The sequence below is a fragment of the Heterocephalus glaber genome, unplaced genomic scaffold (assembly GCF_053883595.1).
Source record: "Heterocephalus glaber isolate CG9 unplaced genomic scaffold, H.glaber_assembly_v1.0 deba00000071, whole genome shotgun sequence".
NCBI lineage: Eukaryota > Metazoa > Chordata > Mammalia > Rodentia > Bathyergidae > Heterocephalus > Heterocephalus glaber.
This window is the reverse complement of record NW_028258137.1, coordinates 27,356,280-27,375,767: the sequence shown is the minus strand read 5'-3', so window position 1 is coordinate 27,375,767 and position 19,488 is coordinate 27,356,280. Positions and strand designations below refer to the sequence as shown.

The 19,488-nt window shown below is 56.5% G+C and overlaps 1 protein-coding gene across 13 annotated transcripts in view; it reads left to right on the top strand.

Moving 5' to 3' along the window:
* The window catches only part of Ndrg4 (NDRG family member 4), a 40,623-nt gene extending 21,814 nt beyond the window's left edge, over positions 1–18,809 (top strand). For 4 of the 13 annotated variants that reach the window (XM_087205804.1, XM_087205803.1, XM_004843125.4 and 1 more), the window contains exons 3-16: positions 2,714–2,758; positions 10,478–10,583; positions 10,794–10,914; positions 10,997–11,059; positions 11,235–11,295; positions 12,217–12,303; positions 12,375–12,431; positions 12,665–12,768; positions 13,602–13,658; positions 13,736–13,787; positions 14,526–14,573; positions 14,675–14,710; positions 14,828–14,879; positions 16,947–18,809. In XM_087205804.1, coding sequence (XP_087061930.1) covers positions 2,714–2,758; positions 10,478–10,583; positions 10,794–10,914; positions 10,997–11,059; positions 11,235–11,295; positions 12,217–12,303; positions 12,375–12,431; positions 12,665–12,768; positions 13,602–13,658; positions 13,736–13,787; positions 14,526–14,573; positions 14,675–14,710; positions 14,828–14,879; positions 16,947–17,101 — 1,044 coding nt within the window. In that variant the 3' untranslated portion in view covers positions 17,102–18,809. Of the gene's footprint in view, positions 1–2,713; positions 2,759–7,271; positions 7,397–10,477; positions 10,584–10,793; positions 10,915–10,996; positions 11,060–11,234; positions 11,296–12,216; positions 12,304–12,374; positions 12,432–12,664; positions 12,769–13,601; positions 13,659–13,735; positions 13,788–14,525; positions 14,574–14,674; positions 14,711–14,827; positions 14,880–16,143; positions 16,243–16,946 lie in introns of those variants that run through there. The other 9 variants (XM_087205798.1, XM_087205793.1, XM_013071592.3 and 6 more) reach the window with 5 other exon arrangements.
* Positions 18,810–19,488: the final 679 nt, after the last annotated feature.

The following is a 19,488-nucleotide window of genomic DNA, read 5'->3' as shown; positions in this document are numbered from 1 at the left end:
CACACACACACACACACAGAGGCTCTGAGAGTAGACGGCACCCTTCTCCACCCACCTGGCCCAGCCCCTTGTTCCCCATCAGTGATCTCAGTCACCCCCCCACCCCCCAGCCTGCTGGTCTCTCACCCTGCTGGCCTCCAAGACAGTTTGCCGCTCTGATGGTCCCACTTCTGCATGAGGGTCTGGTATCTGTCTCTGTGGAGGTCTCTCCTTTCTCGAGACAGCACAAGCCCTTGGCTGAGGACCTGGCCACATCTGCTATTTCCTAAGGCACAGTACAAGCTCTGTCCCCAAGCCCAAAGCATCCTCCTTATCCCCCAGCAAGGGCTTTTCTGGGGTCCACATGCTTCACCTTTGCCTGCAGAGCTGTTCTACTTCTCAGGTCCCCTGTGGCAGTGTGGGAAAGTGCCCTCCCTTTTCACTTTCTCAGTCTCCTGCAAAGGCTCGGAGCCCAGTGAGGATCAAACAGTTGGCCCTCGGTGTCCTTGAGTTCCACATCTATGGTTTTAGTCAACCACAGGTTGAAAATATTAGAAAAAGGGGCCAGGGATTTAGCTCAGTGGTTCCACTGCTTGCCTTGCAAGCACAAGGACCCGAGTTCAATCCCCAGTACCAAAAAAAAAAAAACCCACAGAAAATATAGAAAAAACAGTTGCACCTGTACTGAACGTGTACAGACTTTCTCTTTGCAGTTAATCCCTAAGTAATGTAACAGCCATTCATACAGCATCTGCCTTATGTTAGGTATTATAAGCAGTCTAGGACTAATTTAAGTATACAGGAGGATGTGCGCAGGTTCTGTGCAAAATGACACCATTTCATAGAAGGGACTTGAGCTTCTGTGGAACTCGGTGTCTGCAGAGCGAGCTGGACCCAGCGCCCTGCAGAGACTGCGGGACAGCAGCACCTCCTCTGCCTCTGCGCACTGGCTTGCTTTGCAGACTCTAGTGCCTGCTGGTCCAGGGCTCTGTGGGACACTGGCCACCCCCTCTCCAGTGCCCCCCACAAGTCACCCCTGAGCCTCCTGCTCCCTCAGTGGGACCCTCTCCCTCCAGTTGCCTCTGAGCTTTCTCTCATCGAGCACAGTCCAGGGTCTCCAAATGGGTTCCTGTTACTCCTGCTGTTCCTTGGCTGTTAGGTCCTGTCCCTCCCACACCCCTCATCTCCCAGGGCCCCCAGCACCTTGAGAGCACTCTGCAAACCCTGCTATTATCTGCCTCATCCTTACTGTCAGAGTTTTGTTTTTCACAAAACTGCCTCTTCCCTCCTTCTCAGAGATAATTGCCCCAGTAAGGTCTTGATAAAAACCTCCCACACCCGCTTCCCCAGCCTCCCTCACACAGTGATTAGGGTGAGAAGATGCATCCATGCCAGCCCCTTCCCCTTCCCCCAGCCCTGTCCTCTTCCGTGGGGGGGGTCCAAGAGTGGCTGCCCTCCCTCTCCCAGGAAGAGTCCCCCAGGCCTTGGTTGAACCAGCAAGGGAGGCTGGGTTCCACGTTCCCAGGCAGCTGATCCCTGGCTGTCCTCTTTGGGTGTGACAGTCCCTGGTGCCCTCTGACCTTAACCTCCCTACCTGCCAGAATGCGGGCAGCTTGATGTTAAGGTATTTTGAGAAGCAACATCAGAATCATTGGGTGCACCCTGGACCCAGGGATGTTTTCCTTCCTGTTGCACAGTGGCAGCCCAACCTTTCTCTTGCTATGCTCCAGCTGCACCCTGCTCCTGATTTGATGGGTATTTATTCCATAGGAGAGTCCGTGGCATACAGAGTCCAGGGTAGGAACACAAAGGACAATCGTAGCTAATGCCCCATGCAGAGGCTGCTTGGCCTGCCTGACTGGAGCAGAGAGGCTTCTAGACAGGCAGGGTAGACAGCAAGGTGGACCCAACCCACGCTCCACCTTACATGGGTGGGTGCTGGTCTCCTGGTAGGCTTCCTCCAAAACAACCGGAGTCTGACTTGGATCAGGTGCCTGGTCATTCAGATGTGGAGAAGCTGAGTCACACCCCAGAGTCAGGCCCAGCTGCAGGGAGCCTGAGGGCTGCTAGGCTCCATCTGTGCAGCCTCATAAGCTGAGTGCATTTTGAATCTCACCCCCCATCCTGCAGATTGTTCATTTCAGTCTGGGAATGTTACAGTCGGACTTGGTCCCTCCCTCATGGCCCTTGGAGTCCAGTGGTAGGATAGCCACTAATCACAGATGTACACTGCTCAGTGTCACACATGTCCAAGTGACTGGAGAACTCAAAGTGGGCAGTGCCTTGGGCCCTGGCAGTGCCTAACTATGCAGGTTAGAAAAGCTCCTTGTGGCTTCATGCCAAGCACACCTCAGCTTGCCCATCCCAGTTGGGGGTGTGATGGGCGTGTCCTCCTCCTCCCTCCTTCCTCTGCCTCTGCCCTTGTGTCCAGATGGTCAGACCTCCAGAAGTATCTATGAGGGCAGGAGAACAAAGGGACCAAGAGTCCAGATTTGAAACAGAGATTCCACCACTTCGTAGCCCGGGGCCTCAGCCTGAGCCTCACCCTTCCTACCTGTAAAAGGGAAATCTTTTCATCTGCCAAGCACTGGATAGCCTGATATCTGGCACTTGGTAAACTCGACTTAACATTAACGTAGTCTGGGGATCAGAAAGCTGTCTGCTCTGGGCTGACCTCCATGGGCCGCCCAGGCCAGTGAGGGCCTCACTTGCTCCTCTGTTTGCCTTCTCTTAGGAGAACCCTGACACCTTCCTCTCCACTGTGGACACGGACTGGAAGGTAAGTCCAGGCTCAGCCCCCTGAGATGTGGGACCCACCGTTGGCCAGCCCCTGAACAGGGCAGCCAGAAAGGGACAGGGGACCTGGGGGAGGAGGGCAGGGGGATGGAGAAGGGAGTGAGGGATGCTATAACCTGAATCAGCATTTTCCTCCAATGAAAGGTAGGTTGGCTCCAAAATAGCTCCTGTTTCCATGGCAGCAGTTGCCAGGACAACCATGTCCTCTTTACTTTGATGCCAGATTCTCCATGAAAACTGAACTTAAGCTTTGTTTTTATTCCCCTTTTGGCTCACTTGTCCAGCCATTTCTTCTTTCTCAGTTCCCCAGTGACCGTTTACTTCCAGGTGCTAGAAAACGCCTAACACCAGACACCAGGGGAGTCTTGTGGGGTTCCCCAAACTCCACCAGGCAACCAAACATGCTGAACAGCTCAGATCCTTCCTCCTAAAAGATGAAAGTAGACCCCAGGCTACTACCCTTGTCACTGGCAACCTTGATGTGGGTCATTCTCCAAGCCCCATGACAAGGCCAGCCTGTGGTCTGGAGGCCGCTGAGGTGATGACACAGGAGGTGGGGCCGCCTGCTGGCACTGCCTTGGCAAGTAGCTCAGCAGCTCGCCAGCAAGGATGAGGCCAGGGCACGTGTGTAGTCCTTCGGTCACGAGTCTTGAAGATCAGGCCTTGTGCGTCGGTCTCTGGTCATGTGCTCTTCAAGGACACAAGGGGAGGATGCAGGGCAGACAACATGCAGGTGCTCAGATCCCACAGGAATGCCCTGTCCAAACACAGGGGCTCCAGGCTGGAAGAGAGGCATGGGATTTGGTTGGGGGGCCAGGAGAAGGTGGGAGGGATGTGGCTGGGTGAGGAGCCAGCTGGTAGGAAGGACCAGTTGAAAATCCGAGCAGGATCCAGGCAACTCTTCTTGTCCTCTGTGCTCCGAATGAGATTGGGAATATAAGCAAATGTGCCCTAAAGAGGGGACTGATGACATTAAATCCTGGAGCAGCCAGGCCCTGCCCTGTCACTCTGGTCCCACGTGTGGAAGGCGCAGGCCTGACGCTCACCTTGTCATGGGGAGAGGTGGAGGCGAGCCTTGGGGTCCCAGGGGAGGCCTCGCCACGCAGATCCCGACTGCTTCTGTGCAGCCGCCTCTCAGCTGAGCCCTCCAAGCAGCAGGCAGACAGTGCCCAAGGCAGCTGCTGTGGCAGGTGGGACCCTCATTCTCAAGGCCCTTTGCATGTTGAGGGGAAATATGTATTAAAAGGTTCCCTCCTAGCCAGGCGAGGTGGTCCACGCCTGTAATCCCAGCTACTCAGGCTTGCAAGTTCAAGCCCAGCTGGAGCAACTTACTAAGAGCCAGTCTCAAATAAAGGGCTGGGCGTAGCTCAGAGGGAAGCACTCTCCTAGCATGTAAGAGGCCCTCAGTGACAATCCTATACTGCAAAAAGAAAAGCTGACTCCCTGTCCACTCCAGTTATACTACATGGAGACAGGTGTGGACTTTTGTTTGTTTGTTTGTATTATTGTTTTTATTTAAAAGAAACAGCCCCAGGGCCGAGGATTTAGCTCAGCCGCCTGCTGCACATGCGCAAGGACCCAAGTTTGATCCCTGGTACCCCCCAAAAATAAAAGAAACAGCTCCAAAGATGGCTATTATGTGGGCCATAGCCTGGCAGGGATTGTATCCCACTTCACAGCGGGAGGTGGTGTCACTGTTGCTGACCTCAGTGGGCTCTGCCAGGAGGAGAAGTAACAAAGCTGAGAAACACAGGGGCCAGACAGACCCAAGTCTAGCCCTTGGCCCTGCCACTTCCTGGCCATGTGACTCTAGGACAGGCCAGTCTACTGAGCCAGCTCATTTGTACAGTGACACATTCGTGGGTGTGGGTGTGGCCCAGTATTTGGACACTCCAGTGACTGTGACAAGTGGAGTCAGAGCCAGGCTGCTTGGGTATGGCTCCTTGTTCTGTTTCTTAGCTGTGTAACATGGAGCAGGTCACCAAACCTCTCTGCGTTTCACCTGCCTTCTCTGAAAAGTATAAGAGGGTAAAATAAGCTGGATGTGGAGACACATGTCTGTAATTCCAGCACTGGAGAGGCTAGGTGGGAGGATTATGAGTTCAAGGCCAGTCTGGACTATATAGGAAGACTATCTCAAAAAACCAAACTGAACTTGGGTGCAGTGTAATCCCAGCACTGGGGGAGGCTGAGGCAAGAGGATTATGATTCACCTCCCACCTAGGCAATTTAATAAGACCCTGTCTCAAAATCAAAAATAGGGCTGAGGGTTTAGCTCAGTGGTTCCAGCACCTGCCTCACAAGGGAAGGTCCTGAGTTCAATCCCCGGTACAAAAAAAAACGTCTGGGGAAGTGTGAAGGCCCTGGTATCAATTCCCATTACTGCAAAAACAAACAAACACTGAACCAAAACAAAATACAATAAGGTAACAAAATGCTTGAGTAGAGCCTGGCTCGTGGTGGCCCATCTCATGTAAGTGCTGCTCCCAATGTGACCTCAGGCCTGGAATGCTAGGGTGGAAACGCCAGTGTTACTAGCTGGGTGGGGAAATTGCCTAACCTCTCTGTGCCTCAGTTTCCTCATCCTATCTCCTGGGTTTATGAAGACTGTGTATGTTTTCCTTATAAATACTTGTGTGTCAGGCACTGCTCCTTCTCCCATTCGCAGAGGTAGAGGGTCAGAAAGGTTGACTGACTTGTCCAAGGTCACCCAGCAAAGAAGTGGCAGAGCTTCAGGGGCACCAGGATTCAGCTAGCAGAACCTCAGTTAGCTGTGCTTGGCCACAGCCTCCAGGAAAGGGGCCAGCAATCTGGGGAGACCCGTGGGTTGTCCTGTTTCTCCTGTTCCAGGGCTGGGGAGATCTAGGGTCAGGGCTGTGTGATTGTTGCAGTTTTTTCTCATTCCCATAGCAACTCAGCAAGGAAAGCACAATACCTATTTTATATCGGGGAAGCCAGAGGCACAGAGGTTACAGATGTTGCCCAGGGACCCAGCTAGGGGCCAGGCAGAAGTTGGATGCAGGTCTGTGGATTTGCAGCCAGTGAGCTGAGCACAAATGGGGACAGGGCTGCAGCTTGGGGTGGGGAAGGGCAGGTCAGCATCTCACCTGGGTCCAAGGACAAGGACAGGCCAACAGAGTGCACAGGACTGGCTGGGGACAGTAGCAGGACCTCTGCTCCTTGGAGGAGCTGCCTCAGTGGTCCAGGATGGAAGCATGGCCAGGATGGGGAGATCTGGGGCACCCCATTCTACACTCCTGCTGCCTTCAGGGGCACAGGGCCCAGCATGCTGCTCAAGGCCCTGAAGTGAGGGGTCAGAGATGGAGCAGGGAAGGTGGTTGGTGGCCCAGGTAAAGGATGTGGCCAGGGGTAGTGCCAGTGGCAGGTGCTTGCCAGGTCACCAGCACCCAGGGTTGCCTTTCCGAGGGCAGCCAGCCGGTGTGCAGCATAGGCTGGGACAAGCAGTGTGTCCTTCACTGACAAGAAGAATCAGGGCACGGGTGCCTTGCATTCGTCCTGCTGCCTGACGTCCTGTTCCCTCAGCCTGGAGCTCCCACTGCTCACCTCCTTGGCCTATTTCCTCTCCTCCTGTGGTAACCATGACTCCAGTCTCCTTGTTCTGCCTGCGTAGCTTGGGCTAGTTTGCCGCCCAGACCCTTGATTCTCTGGGGGATGGGACATGGAGCCTGAGGTGGCTCAGACATCCTGCTCCACAGAGACCCAGGAGGCAAGCAGCACGCTGGAGGGTGGTGTGCAGGAGGCAGCCACGTCAGCTAGGCAAAGGCTGTCCCTGTCCTTCCTCCTCTCTCTAGGGGCCTCCAGCCCCTTGCTGCAGAATAGGGGTGGGAGGGCAGAGCTGATGTGTGCCCCATCACACCCCTGCTTCTGCAGTCTCCCCAGGTCCCTCGGACACACACCCCACTTTTGACAGCTCGGAAAGCCCTGGGTAACATGCACAGAGTGGGAGGTAGGTGGGAGAGCAGCGGGCCCCTGAAGCAGAGGTGCTTGGAGAAGCAGGGACCTCCCAGCTTTCCTTAAGGATAAGTGACCTGGGTCTTCCTGTGAGGGAGCTGGGCTTGGTGGCTGGTGCCCAGCATGCTGGGCCTGGACCTCTCAGCCCTTCGTGCAGGAGATGAATCCAGGGCTCTGCCTGCCTCTGTGTCCCACTCTGTCCTGATTGGGCATGCACATCTGTGAAAGGCCCCTGTGTGTGCCTGGCCACAGCTTCTGTCACCCTGGGGGTATCTGTGTGCAGCTGCAGTTGTCAGCGGTACATAGGGGCTGGGACCCCCAGGATGATGTGTTGCTGGGGTGGGAGGAAGAGGCTGGGTGATGAGGAGCTCGGAAGCCAATCAGAGCCAAGTTTGTCTCCCAGCAGCCAATCTGGGAGTGGGGGCTGTGGGTGAGCAAGTGGCTGTTCAGAAACGCTGCAGGGAGGAGGGGCCACCTGGCTGCCAGGAGCTGTGTATAAATGCCCAGGAGCTGAGCTCCTTCCCAGAGCTGACGGTCTCCCGCTTGAGCTGCCCCCTCCCACTGGAACCGAGTGACTCAGGCCTTTGTTTGTTCTTCCCGGTCCGGGCGAGTCCCCTCCTTCGGCAAGATGCCGGAGTGCTGGGATGGGGTGAGTGAGGGCCCTGGGGGCAGCCAGGGGGGCCAGGAGGATGGGGCATCGTTATGACCTGTGGGAAGGACAGGGCATCACTCTCCCATCGCTCTCCCTCACTTGGAGTCACTGAGGCAAGGCCACAGGGCTCCGGTCCCCTGGTAACCTAGAGCACCCGTGTAGCTGAGGGCAGCTGCTAGTCCATCCTGAGGGAGGGATGCAGTCTGTGGAAACAGAATGAAAGCACTGACTCCTCTCTGCCTGTGTGGCCCTGTGTACATGCCCTGCTGACAGCGAGTCCTCTGCCTTCCTTGTGCCCACTGGCATCTGCCTGGGTGCTGGGACTACCTCGGCCCATTGGGCTGGTCCTCTGTGAGCCTGGGGCTGTGTCTGCAGCATGTCCTGGGAGGGCTATGCCTGCAGGGTCTGTGGTCCTGTCCCCATGGTCTTGATGTTTGGGTGGCAGCTCTAGATTGCCATTGGCAGCCTCTTGTGGATGGAGACTGGGGCAGCTGAATCAGGATTGGGAGGGGACAGATTTGTGTCCCCAGCCTCTTCCTTCCTTAGGAGTTGCTTGTATGTCCCCAGGGCATTTGGGTGCCAGCTCGGCAGAGGAGTGGAGGTCTGGACCTTCAGGCAGGGGTTTCTGCAGGGAAGGGGAAACAAGGGGTCACTGTGCCTCCTGTACCCCTGAGGAGCAGCAGGTACCCAAGCCCTAAATGGTTCTTCCTCAAGGAAGGAGAGGCAAGGACAAACTTCCCTGCCCCTGCGCACCCCCCTTGCCCTACCCTGCTGGGTTCCCAGGCTGTGGGGTCGCCTTGCATGGAGGCTGTGACATCAGCCCATATCCGCCCATGCAGACCCTGTCCCCTGAATTATTGATGCAGCTGACGAAAAGAATCTCATGTGCCAGCTCCATTCCCTGGCCCCATGCACCAATGTCCAGCTTCCAATCCCTACCCAATCCCCACCCCCACCTCAGGCCCTCAAGGTCACTGGCAAGACATTAGGAGCTGAGAGGGAACATCAGAGCCCCCTCCCTGGCTGCCACACTGCATCCCGTGGGTGCCCACCGGGAGGCGGGCCGGGCTCTGATGTCACCAGGAGCCAATGGAAGCTCTCGGCTCTGGGAGTTGGAGGCCTTAGGTTCGCCAGGCTGCGGTCCTGGGGCGCCCCCCACCTTGGCCAGCATAGTACCCGGGAGAATAGGATGCTCCACTGCTATCAGGCTGAGCTGGGTCTGAGCTCCCTGCTAAGGATGGAGTAAAGCGGAAGATCGTTAGCAGGGTTAGGCCAAGGCCACTAGGCCCCATGGACTGACTGTCTGGCTAAAGCTCCCACCCGCCTGCCATGACTGCCCAGACCCAGCTCTGTTGCTGATGACAGCCTCCTGCAGATGGGGACCTAGGCAGCTGGATCAGGACTGGGAGGGGACAAATGGGGCCTCCTCAGCAGGAGGGCAGGTACCCCCTCATCACACCTGCTGGAGGGTGGAGGTCTGAGTTTAGAAGGTGCCCTGGGACCTGACTTCTGTTCCCCAGGGCAAGAGCTGACTCACCTGAGAACTGCCCTCTGGTGCAGAAAGCCCACTGTGGTAGCCCTTGGCTCTCCCTCCAGGCCTGAGAGAACAGGGGAGTGGCTGGGAATGGGATTGGCAGGCACCCAGCGGACGTGGGCCTCTGTGGGTGGGGCTGCCTGCTCAGAGGTCTGTGGGGTGGGACTGGTGTCCTCCTCAGAAAATGCAGCCTGAGTACCGAGCCCTGGCCCCTGAGGAGCCCTGGCCCACCTGGCAAGTCCCCTACCCCACCTGCTCTGGGCTTGACCTCAGGGAAGTCACTTTTCCTTTTTGGGCCTCAGTTTCCTCCCGAGTAGCTTGAGTCCATGTGAGGAGTAAATGAAAGGACACATGGAAAGAGCCCACTCAGTGGCCTATAGGTAGGAAGTGCACCTTGAGCTGAAGGATCCTCAGGGAGGGCAGGCCTGGGACCACCTGGTGGACCCCAGGGATCAGACCTCCAGCAGATTGTGTCTCCTGGGGTGGGCACCACCTTATTACTTTCTACTAGAGGCACAATTCTGGACAGTGGTGCTCTGAGACCAGACCCAAGAAAGCTAGTCCCTGAGAAACTGTCCTCCCCACCCATACCTTCCCCTCTGAAAGTGGGGGCTGGGGTCCTTCTCCCTCGGTGAACATGTGGGAACCTGGTGCACAGTCTCCTCTCAGCCACTGGCTCTTTCCTTCCTGCCTCTCACCCCAGGGGCACCTTCAACTCTTTGGGCTCCCACTGTGGTCCCAGGGCTCTCCATAGGGCAGGATGGGCCATTTACTCAGCTCTGCTGACCCTCTTGAGTTTCCTCATTGAGTGTCCAGAATTACCCTCTTCCAAAGGCACCAGCCAGCAGCAGGGCATCTCCCTGAGGCTCAGGGCTCTCTACCAGGGCTGATGCTGAAGCTGTCACCAAATCCCTATGAGGTGGTTCCCCATGAAGAGGCTGAGGCACAGAGTCACACAGAAGAAGGAGCAAAGACAAGGCTGCCTAAACAACTAATGACCCTGAGAAGCAAAACAAAGGGCATAAACTCAGGAAGACCCCTGAGCAGACCCTGCAGAAGGCTTGGAAGTGGTGGAGTGATCCAACTCCACCCTTCCTAGAGGCCTAGGGGATGCTTGGGTCACAGGGAAGGGCACTGAGGTAGAAGGCAGGGTACAATTAAGAGCTGGGGTGGAAACCTGGGAGGGGTGTGGGGCAGGGGCAGGGCCTGGGGCTAGGCCAGCATGGGCTGCTGGTGAGGATTTCAGGCAGGGCTGCTGAGACTATTGCCCTTCAGTGTCAGAGAACCCTTGAGGGCTCTGCATGGGGGCGGGCCTGGGGCCTCCCTGGACCACTGGGCAGTGGCAGCACAGTGGCTGGTTTGCAGAGGGACCTGGACTTTCTATGGAGTTCACATTGTCCCTGTGCTGGAGACCCCTGAGAAAGGGGCTCCATCTGGCCTGTCTGCTCTGTGGGCTGCTGAGTGATCTCTGCCCCACTGCCTGGTTCCTCAGAAGAGCCAGGAGTGGAGGCTGCCAAGAGTCCAGCGCTGTCTGTACCCTCCAGGAACATGACATTGAGACGCCTTATGGGCTTCTCCACGTGGTGATCCGCGGCTCCCCCAAGGGCAACCGCCCAGCCATCTTCACCTACCATGACGTGGGCCTAAACCGTAAGTGCAGCCTGGCAGCACTCAGCACTCCCTTCTCTGCCACAGAGTGCCGTCCAGCCCTGCTCACACTTAGCCCTGTGGCCTAAGCCCTCTGGCCTTGGTTTTCCCACTGACCACTGGGTGATCACTCCTGCCCTGCCCCGTAGGCCCCCCACCTTCCCCCTTTCCTCCCCTCCTCTGCGAGGCTGGCTGAGGTGTGTGTCTTTGCAGACAAGCTGTGTTTCAACACCTTCTTCAACTTCGAGGACATGCAGGAGATCACCAAGCACTTTGTGGTGTGCCACGTGGATGCCCCCGGACAGCAGGTGGGGGCGTCGCAGTTTCCTCAAGGGTAGGTACCCCCAGAATCCCCCTGCCTCCCCAGCTCCAAACCCCAGGCTGCACAGCACCCTGACCTCCTGCTCTGCCTGCAGGTACCAGTTCCCCTCCATGGAGCAGCTGGCTGCCATGCTCCCCAGCGTGGTACAGCACTTTGGGTGAGTCCCCTCCTGGCCCTGGCCCTGGCCCTGTGCTGGGGACCAAGAGGTGCCCACTGCCACTGCAGAGCCATCAGGGAGGGCTGTGGGCAGTGGGAGGGGCCTGCTCTGGATGGCTTTTGGGGGAAACGGCACCCTGGCCCTAGAGTGACCAGCAGTGCTCTATCTACACCAGGTTCAAGTACATTATTGGCATCGGAGTGGGAGCCGGAGCCTATGTGCTGGCCAAGTTTGCAGTGAGTCTCCTCCCGTCCCTCCCCCAAGCCCCAGCGCAGTCCCAGGAGCTCCTGTAGCACTATCCTTCTTCCTTCCCTATCCTCCCACCCCACCCCACATCCTCTTCACTTATTAGAAAACCTTTCTCCTTTTTACCCTTCAAGGGAATTAACTTGAAAAACAGCCAGGCATGGTGGTGCATACCTGTAATCCCAGAGCTCTGGGAAGCTTAGGCAGGAAGATTGAAAATTTGAACCTAGCCCAGGCAGCTTAGCAACTTAGTGGGACCTTGTCTCAAAATTTAAAAAGGACTGAAGCCAGGGATGTAGCTCAGTGGCACCTCGCCTGCCTTAGCATGCAAGGTCCTGAGTTCAATCCCCGATACCAAAAAATAAATAAATAAAAAGGACTGGGAATATAGCTCAGTCCCCAGTGCTTGAAAAAAAAAAAAAAGTCAAGTTGCCTTCATTTTCTGTATAAGCAAAGGAAAACATGTTTAAGGTTTGGTATGTTTAATACTCACTTTTGTAAGAACCTTTTCAAAACTAAATCAGAAGGTGCTGGGGATGTAGCTCAGTAGTAAAGCAATTGCCTAGTGTATGCCTGACCCTGTGTTCCATCCCTAGCACTGCAGAAATATGTGCACATATATGTTTGTATATTAAAAGGGAAGAGAATGGCGATAGAATCATAGGTTCTAAATAAGTCAGAGAGTGCTTAGGGGTTCAGGCTGAAAGGATCAGCAGGCGCCTGGCCCCAGTGGCCCAGTTGGCTCATCTGTGGCTTCTCAGGGCCTTACAGAGCCATTCTACCTCCTCTGACCTTTCCGGCCACCTTGGAGACAGGCAGGGCTGCAGCTTCACAGCCCACTTTCTAGGTGGGCAGAAGGGGCTCCCTCCCCCCATCCCTCCCACCCTCTCCCCTCTCCCCTCTCCCTGCAGCTCATCTTCCCTGACCTGGTGGAGGGGCTGGTGCTCATGAACATCGACCCCAATGGCAAAGGCTGGATTGACTGGGCTGCCACCAAGGTGAGCTTGGGGTGCCTGGGGCAGAGGGTGCTGTGAGGGGCGCTGCTTACACTGGGCTCCCCCTCTCGCAGCTCTCTGGCCTGACCAGCACTTTGCCAGACACGGTGCTCTCCCACCTCTTCAGCCAGGTAAGGGGCAGGACTCCTGTAGAGCTGGGCCCTGGCTGTTCCCAGCCCCGACCTGGAGGAGGAGGCCCTGGTGGCTTGGCCTAGGCCTGTTGTCACCCTTGAGAGGCCCCGTCTTCCCAGCCCTCCCCCTGCTGTCCCACTGGGAGTGGGGCAAAGGCTGCTCTGGAGATGATGCCTGCCTGTCCTCCTGAGTCTCTCTCTGTCTGTGTGCTCCCCTCCACGCCTGGGCCCAGGAGGAGCTGGTGAACAACACGGAGCTGGTGCAGAGCTACCGGCAGCAGATCGGGAATGTGGTGAACCAGGCCAACCTGCAGCTCTTCTGGAACATGTACAACAGGTGTGTGTGGGGTTTGTAGATGAGCACGTATGGATCCCGGGAGAGGGGTGGCTTCCTGCCCAGAGTCACAGCCTCCTGGGGGCAGCAGGTAGCACGGCTTTGGACCCTGGCCCTTGGGCTCTACCAGTTCCCCTCCTGCTGGCTGGGAGCACTGCGAGATGTTAGTGACACTCCGACCCCAGCAACATGGAGCAGTGGTGCTGACCTCTGTGAAATGGGAGGGTGTCGGTGAGGTTGTGGTTTTCCTTTGTTGTTGTTATTTTTGTTGTTGTACTGGGTATTGAATCCAGGGGCTTTGCACTAAGCTATATCCCCGGTCCTTTTAAAAAAAAATTTATTTTGAGGCCGGGTCTCCTTAAGTTGCCAGGTTGGACTCGAACTTGTGAACCTCCTGAGGTTGTGGTTTTCTAGCTGTGCTTTGTGGTCCTTTGTGGGGTATCTGGGTGAGCAGACCCCCCATTGCCTGCCTTCCTTTTCTTTTGCAAATACCAATTAAGCACCTGCTGGAAAAACAATAGAGAATGAGAGACCCAGGTGCAAGCTCTTGCTGTGTGGCATACAATAGAGTGAGGGCTTAGGCCCCGCTTTCTGTAGTGTCCAGCAGCCAGGCCAGGAACAAATTCCTGAGACAGAAAGGGTGGTACACGGTCCAGAGCCTGCCGACAGGAGCCAGGGGTCTGGAAAGAAGTCCGGAGTGAGGAAAGCCCTGACAGCCACTGTTCCTGCAGAGCAGGCCCACACTTACCTGACTGTTGACCACTTGGCCATGGTGGGCTCAGGGATCCCCTCATCCAGTTCTGAGATGCTCACCTTTGCCTCTGCTCTCCCTGTAGCCGAAGAGACCTGGACATTAACCGGCCTGGGACAGTGCCCAATGCCAAGACGCTCCGGTGAGTGACCATGGCCCTCCAGGGACCCTGGCCCTGCCCCTCGCCCAGGCCAAACAGCCCTTTCCCTCTGTCTGCAGCTGCCCGGTGATGCTGGTGGTTGGGGACAACGCACCTGCTGAGGATGGGGTGGTGAGTGTGCGATGGGCATGGATGCTGGGGGATCCTGGCCAGCAAGGCCAACTCTTGATGCAGCCCAAGGTGGCCTCAGGGGCAATCACCAGATGGCGGGCTTCCCGTCCACTTCCCTGCCATCTGCCATCCTTCGGAGAGGGGCCTAAGAGGAAGGAGCTGGAGCCGCTGCCTGATGTGCCCCCTACTTCCCCACTAGTGCAGCCCCGAACCTGAGTCTCTACACACTTAGGGCCCAGAGCCTCAGATCTTTCTTCTAAAATTCAACTTGCATGAAATGGATTCATTCTTCCCCGTGCCCCCCACATACCCTGGGATGTTGGCACTGTATGTCAGCCCTCCTGTTGGCGCTCTGGCAGCAGGCAGCCTGGGGGTGGGTGTCCCTCAGGACCAGGAGTGCCCAGAAAATACTGTACCTTCCAGAGTCAGGCAGCACCAGGGGCATGGGCTGGCCCAGGTCTCCGGCTACACCTCACATTGCTGCCCGGCCCCTGTGGCCCCTGGAACTTTTGCAGACCCATCTGCGAATGGGGTCCCAGGGTTTCAGGCCCCTTAGGGGCTGCTAACTGACTTCCAGAGCCTTGCAGATCCCTGAAAGGAAGAAGCCAGGGAAGGCAGCCTCCTCTAGGCCCTAGGCCCGCACTTGCCCCCAGCACTGCCCCTTCCTCTGCTCTGAGCACAGACATGGCCTTAGCCTTGGGGGCAGGGGTGTTGCTGAGACTGGCTCCTTGTCTCCAGGTTGAATGCAACTCCAAAATGGACCCAACCTCCACGACCTTCCTGAAGGTGAGCTTGGCCGCAGGGAGCAGGAGCACACAGTACGTCTGGCTGACAGAGCCTGTCCAGGGTGGGGGATCTGCTCACTCACCTCATTCTCTCCTTTGTAGATGGCAGATTCCGGGGGACTCCCTCAGGTCACACAGGTGAGACTCAGCCCTCCTGCCAGTGGGAGTGAGCTAGGGGTGGGGTGAGGGAGCCCTTCCCTTCCACCAGTCCCAGGCTGCCTAATTAGAGCTCATCCCTGTCCTACCCTCCTGCAGCCGGGGAAGCTGACCGAGGCCTTCAAATACTTCCTGCAAGGCATGGGCTACAGTGAGTACTCCCTACTCGCCCTGGCCTGGAAGCTGGTGGGTGGGCCCTAGGGCTGGCAGGGCTGGCACAGTGTCTGGCGCTGAGGACCTGTGGGTGTATGAGCACTGTGTTACCTGGGCCCCTCGCCCGACTGCACGGGGTTGTCCCAGGCCAGGCCCAGCTCTCCCATGCCCATGTGGAGGCCTCAGGGCACTGTTCTGAGGGCAGGGCTGGGCCTGTTGGGAAGAATCTTCTCCCAAACCCAGGGGTCCAGGGCCTGGGCTGGGTCCTGCCAGGGAGCATGATAAGGCGAGCCACCCACTCTGCAGGGACTATTGGTGCAGCTGGGCCCAGGGACCCTAAGAGACTCTTTGTCACAGGTGGTGGGTGACATCTAGGGGCATCATAGGTGTAAGCTTGAGGTGTGGGGACCAGAAAAAGCAAGTGAGACTATATGGTGTTAGGAGAGCCAGCCACAGGCAGCAGAATGTAAGGGAGGCAAACCTGAAGCCCTGAGGACATGAGCCCTGGGGTGGGACCTGCTCCCTGTCCTCCACTCCCCAAGTTCCCCCTTGGTAGGGATGGTGAGACCCCAGGGTCTGTCCTTCAGTCCCCCAACAAATAGCTCTGGTGGCTCCTGTGTACCCCCTTGGCCCCTGGTCCCCTCCCAACACACTGCTGCTTCTCCAGTTCCTCTATTGCTGGGAAGCAAACTTCCTGTTCGTGAATGTTTTTCCCCTCAGTCTCCTTGGGAGGAAGGTGTGCGGAGCTGGGGAACACAGCAGGAAAGGAGCTCCTCCAGCCCAGGGGCCTGCCAGCCTCTGCACCAGGTGTAGGGCAGAGGGGCCCAGGCTGGCAGGGTGGCCTGGCAGGCTCTCCAGCCAGGCCCTGCACTCACAAGAATTTGTGAACATTTGTGAAATGACAGATAAGCAGAACTTGCCAGGTGCTGGGGTACATTCTCAGGGCCCTGGGGGAGATGCACCAGGTAGCCCCGTAGTTAGGAGGGATTCTGCGTTTGGGAGACTGAGGCCCTGCAGAATCCTGAGGACCCAAGAGGCCCAAGAGGGCCTGCTGACATGAGCCTGGGTTGTGGACGGCAGGTGAGATGAGAGCCCCCATCCTGCTGGCAGGGCTCCCTGGGTCATAGTGAGATCAGTCCCTCCAGAGGGTCCTTGGGTGGGTGGGCAGGCGTGGGCTCCTGAGGCTCGGCCCTACCAGGCCCTCTCTCTGCTTGTCCACTCATCTCTGGCCCATCTCAATGTCCCTGCCTCACCTGGCCAAGATCTTCACTGTGTTCTGTGTCTCCCTGCCCCCGCCACTCTGGCTCTGTCTTCTCTCTCAGTTGCATACTTGAAGGACCGAAGGCTGAGTGGAGGAGCAGGTAGCCCTGAGACCCCTCTCCCAATGCATGGTTGCCCCTTCCAGCCTCTGCCCTGCTCCTTCTCTGTGCAGTGCTGCAGCCAGGATGCATCTTGCTATGGTTTTGAAACTTCTTGTGTCCTGCTCAACTCAAAAGCCCACAGGATTCCTGCTCTTCCTCAAATGCTGGGGACTTGGTCCTGCTGAGTGGCTTGAGATTAGGTCTTAGAGATTGGGTCTTGCTCCTAGGTTGTCAGGGGCTCAGGGGCTCCTAGAGCTCTGGGAGTTGGAAGCACAAGCTCCTCGGATGCCTTCTGGGCAGTCAGGCTTGGCCCTGGCCTGGCCAAACTGGTGGACAGGTTAGTTCAGGAGAGTAGAGTTTGCACCACACAGCTCACCTGCAAAACTCTAAAAGGGCTGAAATGGGATTGAGGGCAGCTTGTGCCCATGACACCAAGAGCAGTGCTGCTTCCCCACCCTGTCATCCTCTTGTGGGAGGCCATGCTGGGAATAGCACAGCCCTGCGCCAGCTTGGGGCTGCCTGGCCAGCACAGGCCCTGCATGCCTCGGGCTTGATGGAGCCAACGCGGTGCCCTGGCTTGGGCTGGGCCTTGTGTCTCTGGAAGATTGGTTTCGTTGGCCGCTTTGCTTGCTTTATCCTTTGCCCACCTGCCAGTGCCAGGCCCTACCTGCCAGTCCTCACACCCATTCCTTTTCTGCCCACAGTGCCCTCTGCCAGCATGACCCGCCTGGCACGCTCCCGCACCGCATCTCTTACCAGTGCCAGCTCTGTGGATGGCAGCCGCCCGCAGCCCTGCACCCACTTGGAGAGCAGCGAGGGGCTGGGCCAGGTCAACCACACCATGGAGGTGTCCTGCTGAAGCCCTTGGTCCTGCCCAGGATGCTCACCTGCCCTCCCGCCCACATCAAGGCCCCACTGCCATCCCTGTGCCAGCTCATTTTCCCTTTATTTTTGTGAGGGTGAACAGGAGGAATTGGAGTCACTTCTCTTTTCGTTTAAAAAAAAAATGAGGGATCCACCTTGGGTGCTGCAGCAGAACAGTCTTCAGATGGTTTGAGGGGCTCCCCCACCCATCTCCTTCACGGTGTTGACTGCCTTGGCCCCTCTCGTCCAGCCCCACGGCCCAGGCACAGTTATGGCCACCTTGGGCAGGGCAGGAGGGGTGGCTAAGGAAAGAGCTGGAGTCCTTCCTGGGCCAGGATCACCCCCAAATTAAAGCCCTTGGCAGGAGGGGGAAGATGGATGGGGTTTTGAGATGATTGTTGCTGGGCTCCAACCCTGATGCAGAAACCTGGAGATAGCAGCTGGGGCACCGAAGACCCTGTCTGTCCCTTCAACCCCCCAAGCACATGGGGTTCTGATGGGTAGCATAGGTGATGGCCACCTGCACTGTAGCCACAGTTCACAGCTGTTGTTCTGGTGCACTGTGGGCTGGCTGGTGCTGTGGAGCTGGGCAGGTGGGGGCTGAAGATAGAACCACACATTCGGCCTCCTCTTGGCCCTGTCCCATTCTGAGCCAAGGTCTCCCTGAGGCAGAAGTCATTTGGTCCTCTCTCCCTAGTGACTTGGCTGGGGGCAGAGGGAAAGGCTGGGGTTGCTCTTGGATAACACGTGTACCTCTGAGGACTTCAGGGTGACTGCTATGAAATCAGCAGGGGGCCAGAGGCAGGATAGCTGAAAACTCCTGTAGACCTAGTTGCCTGGGTTTCCAAAGGGTGGCCACTCAGCAGCGGCAGCACTGAGGGGGTCAGTTTCCCAGGAGGGACCAGCCCTGGGCAGCAGCTAGGCTGCTAGAGGGGCCATGGCTGGGGCTCATTGAGTCCTGGGGCGGGGGCTGAAGGTTCTTGAAGTGAACAGGGCCAGGTAGGGGAGAAAGGCTTCACACACCCCAGCCCCCTCCTGCCACCTAAGCCCAGGACTGTGCCATTTATTTCTGTCCCTGACAGCCAGAAACCAGAGCCAGTTGTCTTAGACCCTAAATCAACTATCACAAAACCCCAAATGGCAGGAAGAAAGCGCTGAAAAAACTGAAGGGCTGTGGAGGTGGGGAGAGGGTGGGGGGTGTTCTGAGGCTGAGAGGACACCCAGATCCACGTCACTGGCACGTGTCACCCCTTCCATGATGTTAAGCAATGGCTAGACGGAGGCCCTGGTGGAGTGTAGTCTGCCCCGGTTCTGCTCACTCACGTGCTTCCTTTGAATATTGAATGTGACTTTAAAGCTGGTAGAATTAACCCCTCTTACTGTAGATAGCACTGCGAGTACTGTTTTTTTCCTTTTTTTGCTGTGTTCTTTCAGATGAGATATATAAATATCTATACATTATATAAATATATGTATATTGGGTCTTCCTGCCTGTGGTTTTCCCTCAGAGGTTGTCTCTTCTTTGGTCAAGGTGAACTTTCAATGGAGTTTATTATTTTCCTCTCTGTACAAAGTTAGCCTACTTTTGTGTATTCTGGTAGTTGATGTTATTAGATTTTGAGATGACAAAATGTAAAACAAAAACCCTTGTCAATGTAGAAAGTTAACTGTGCTGAAAAACTAATAAACTAAGAAGAGCGCGACTGCGGTGGTGCCCTTTTGGAAGGGGCAGACTGTGGAGGGCTGCTGCGTGTCAGAGGGGCTGGGGGCGCAGGTGGGCAGGTCTGCATTTCCGGTGCTTGTCACACACCTCATCTTACCAGTCCTGACTCCGCTTCTACGGACTAGATGTTTCACAACTGAGAAAACCGAGCTTTAGGACAGAGGATTTGCACCAAGAAGAGATCCAACTAGGGCATTGTTTGGTTCAAAACCCCTCCCCATAACCTTTCTATTCGGGCCTTGTTTTCTTAAATAGAACGAACATGCTATTTCCCCATGTTTAACCACTATTTGTTTCATTCTTTATTCATTTACTAGACACATAATGAGTCCTTCCCGTGTGTCAGCTAATGAGGAAATGAAACACGCCAGGTTGTAAGCAGATGAAAGACGGACGAACAAGCAAATGTGTGTAGAGGGGCCTGTTCTAGACCCAAGCACGCAAAGTGCTCTGAGGGAACACAGCGTGAAGCGGTCAGATGACCATAGGTAATGAAGGTCGAGATCGGGAAAGCGGCGAGCCGCCCTCCTGGGCGCGCTCCCCACTGGACAGCAGCCAAGCCTGGGGGGAAACAATTTTGTCCTCGCACCCAAACTTGCACCCAAGAAGTCTCAACTCTCAGGGACAAATGGGAGGGAGAGTGACAGCTGGTTGTGAGC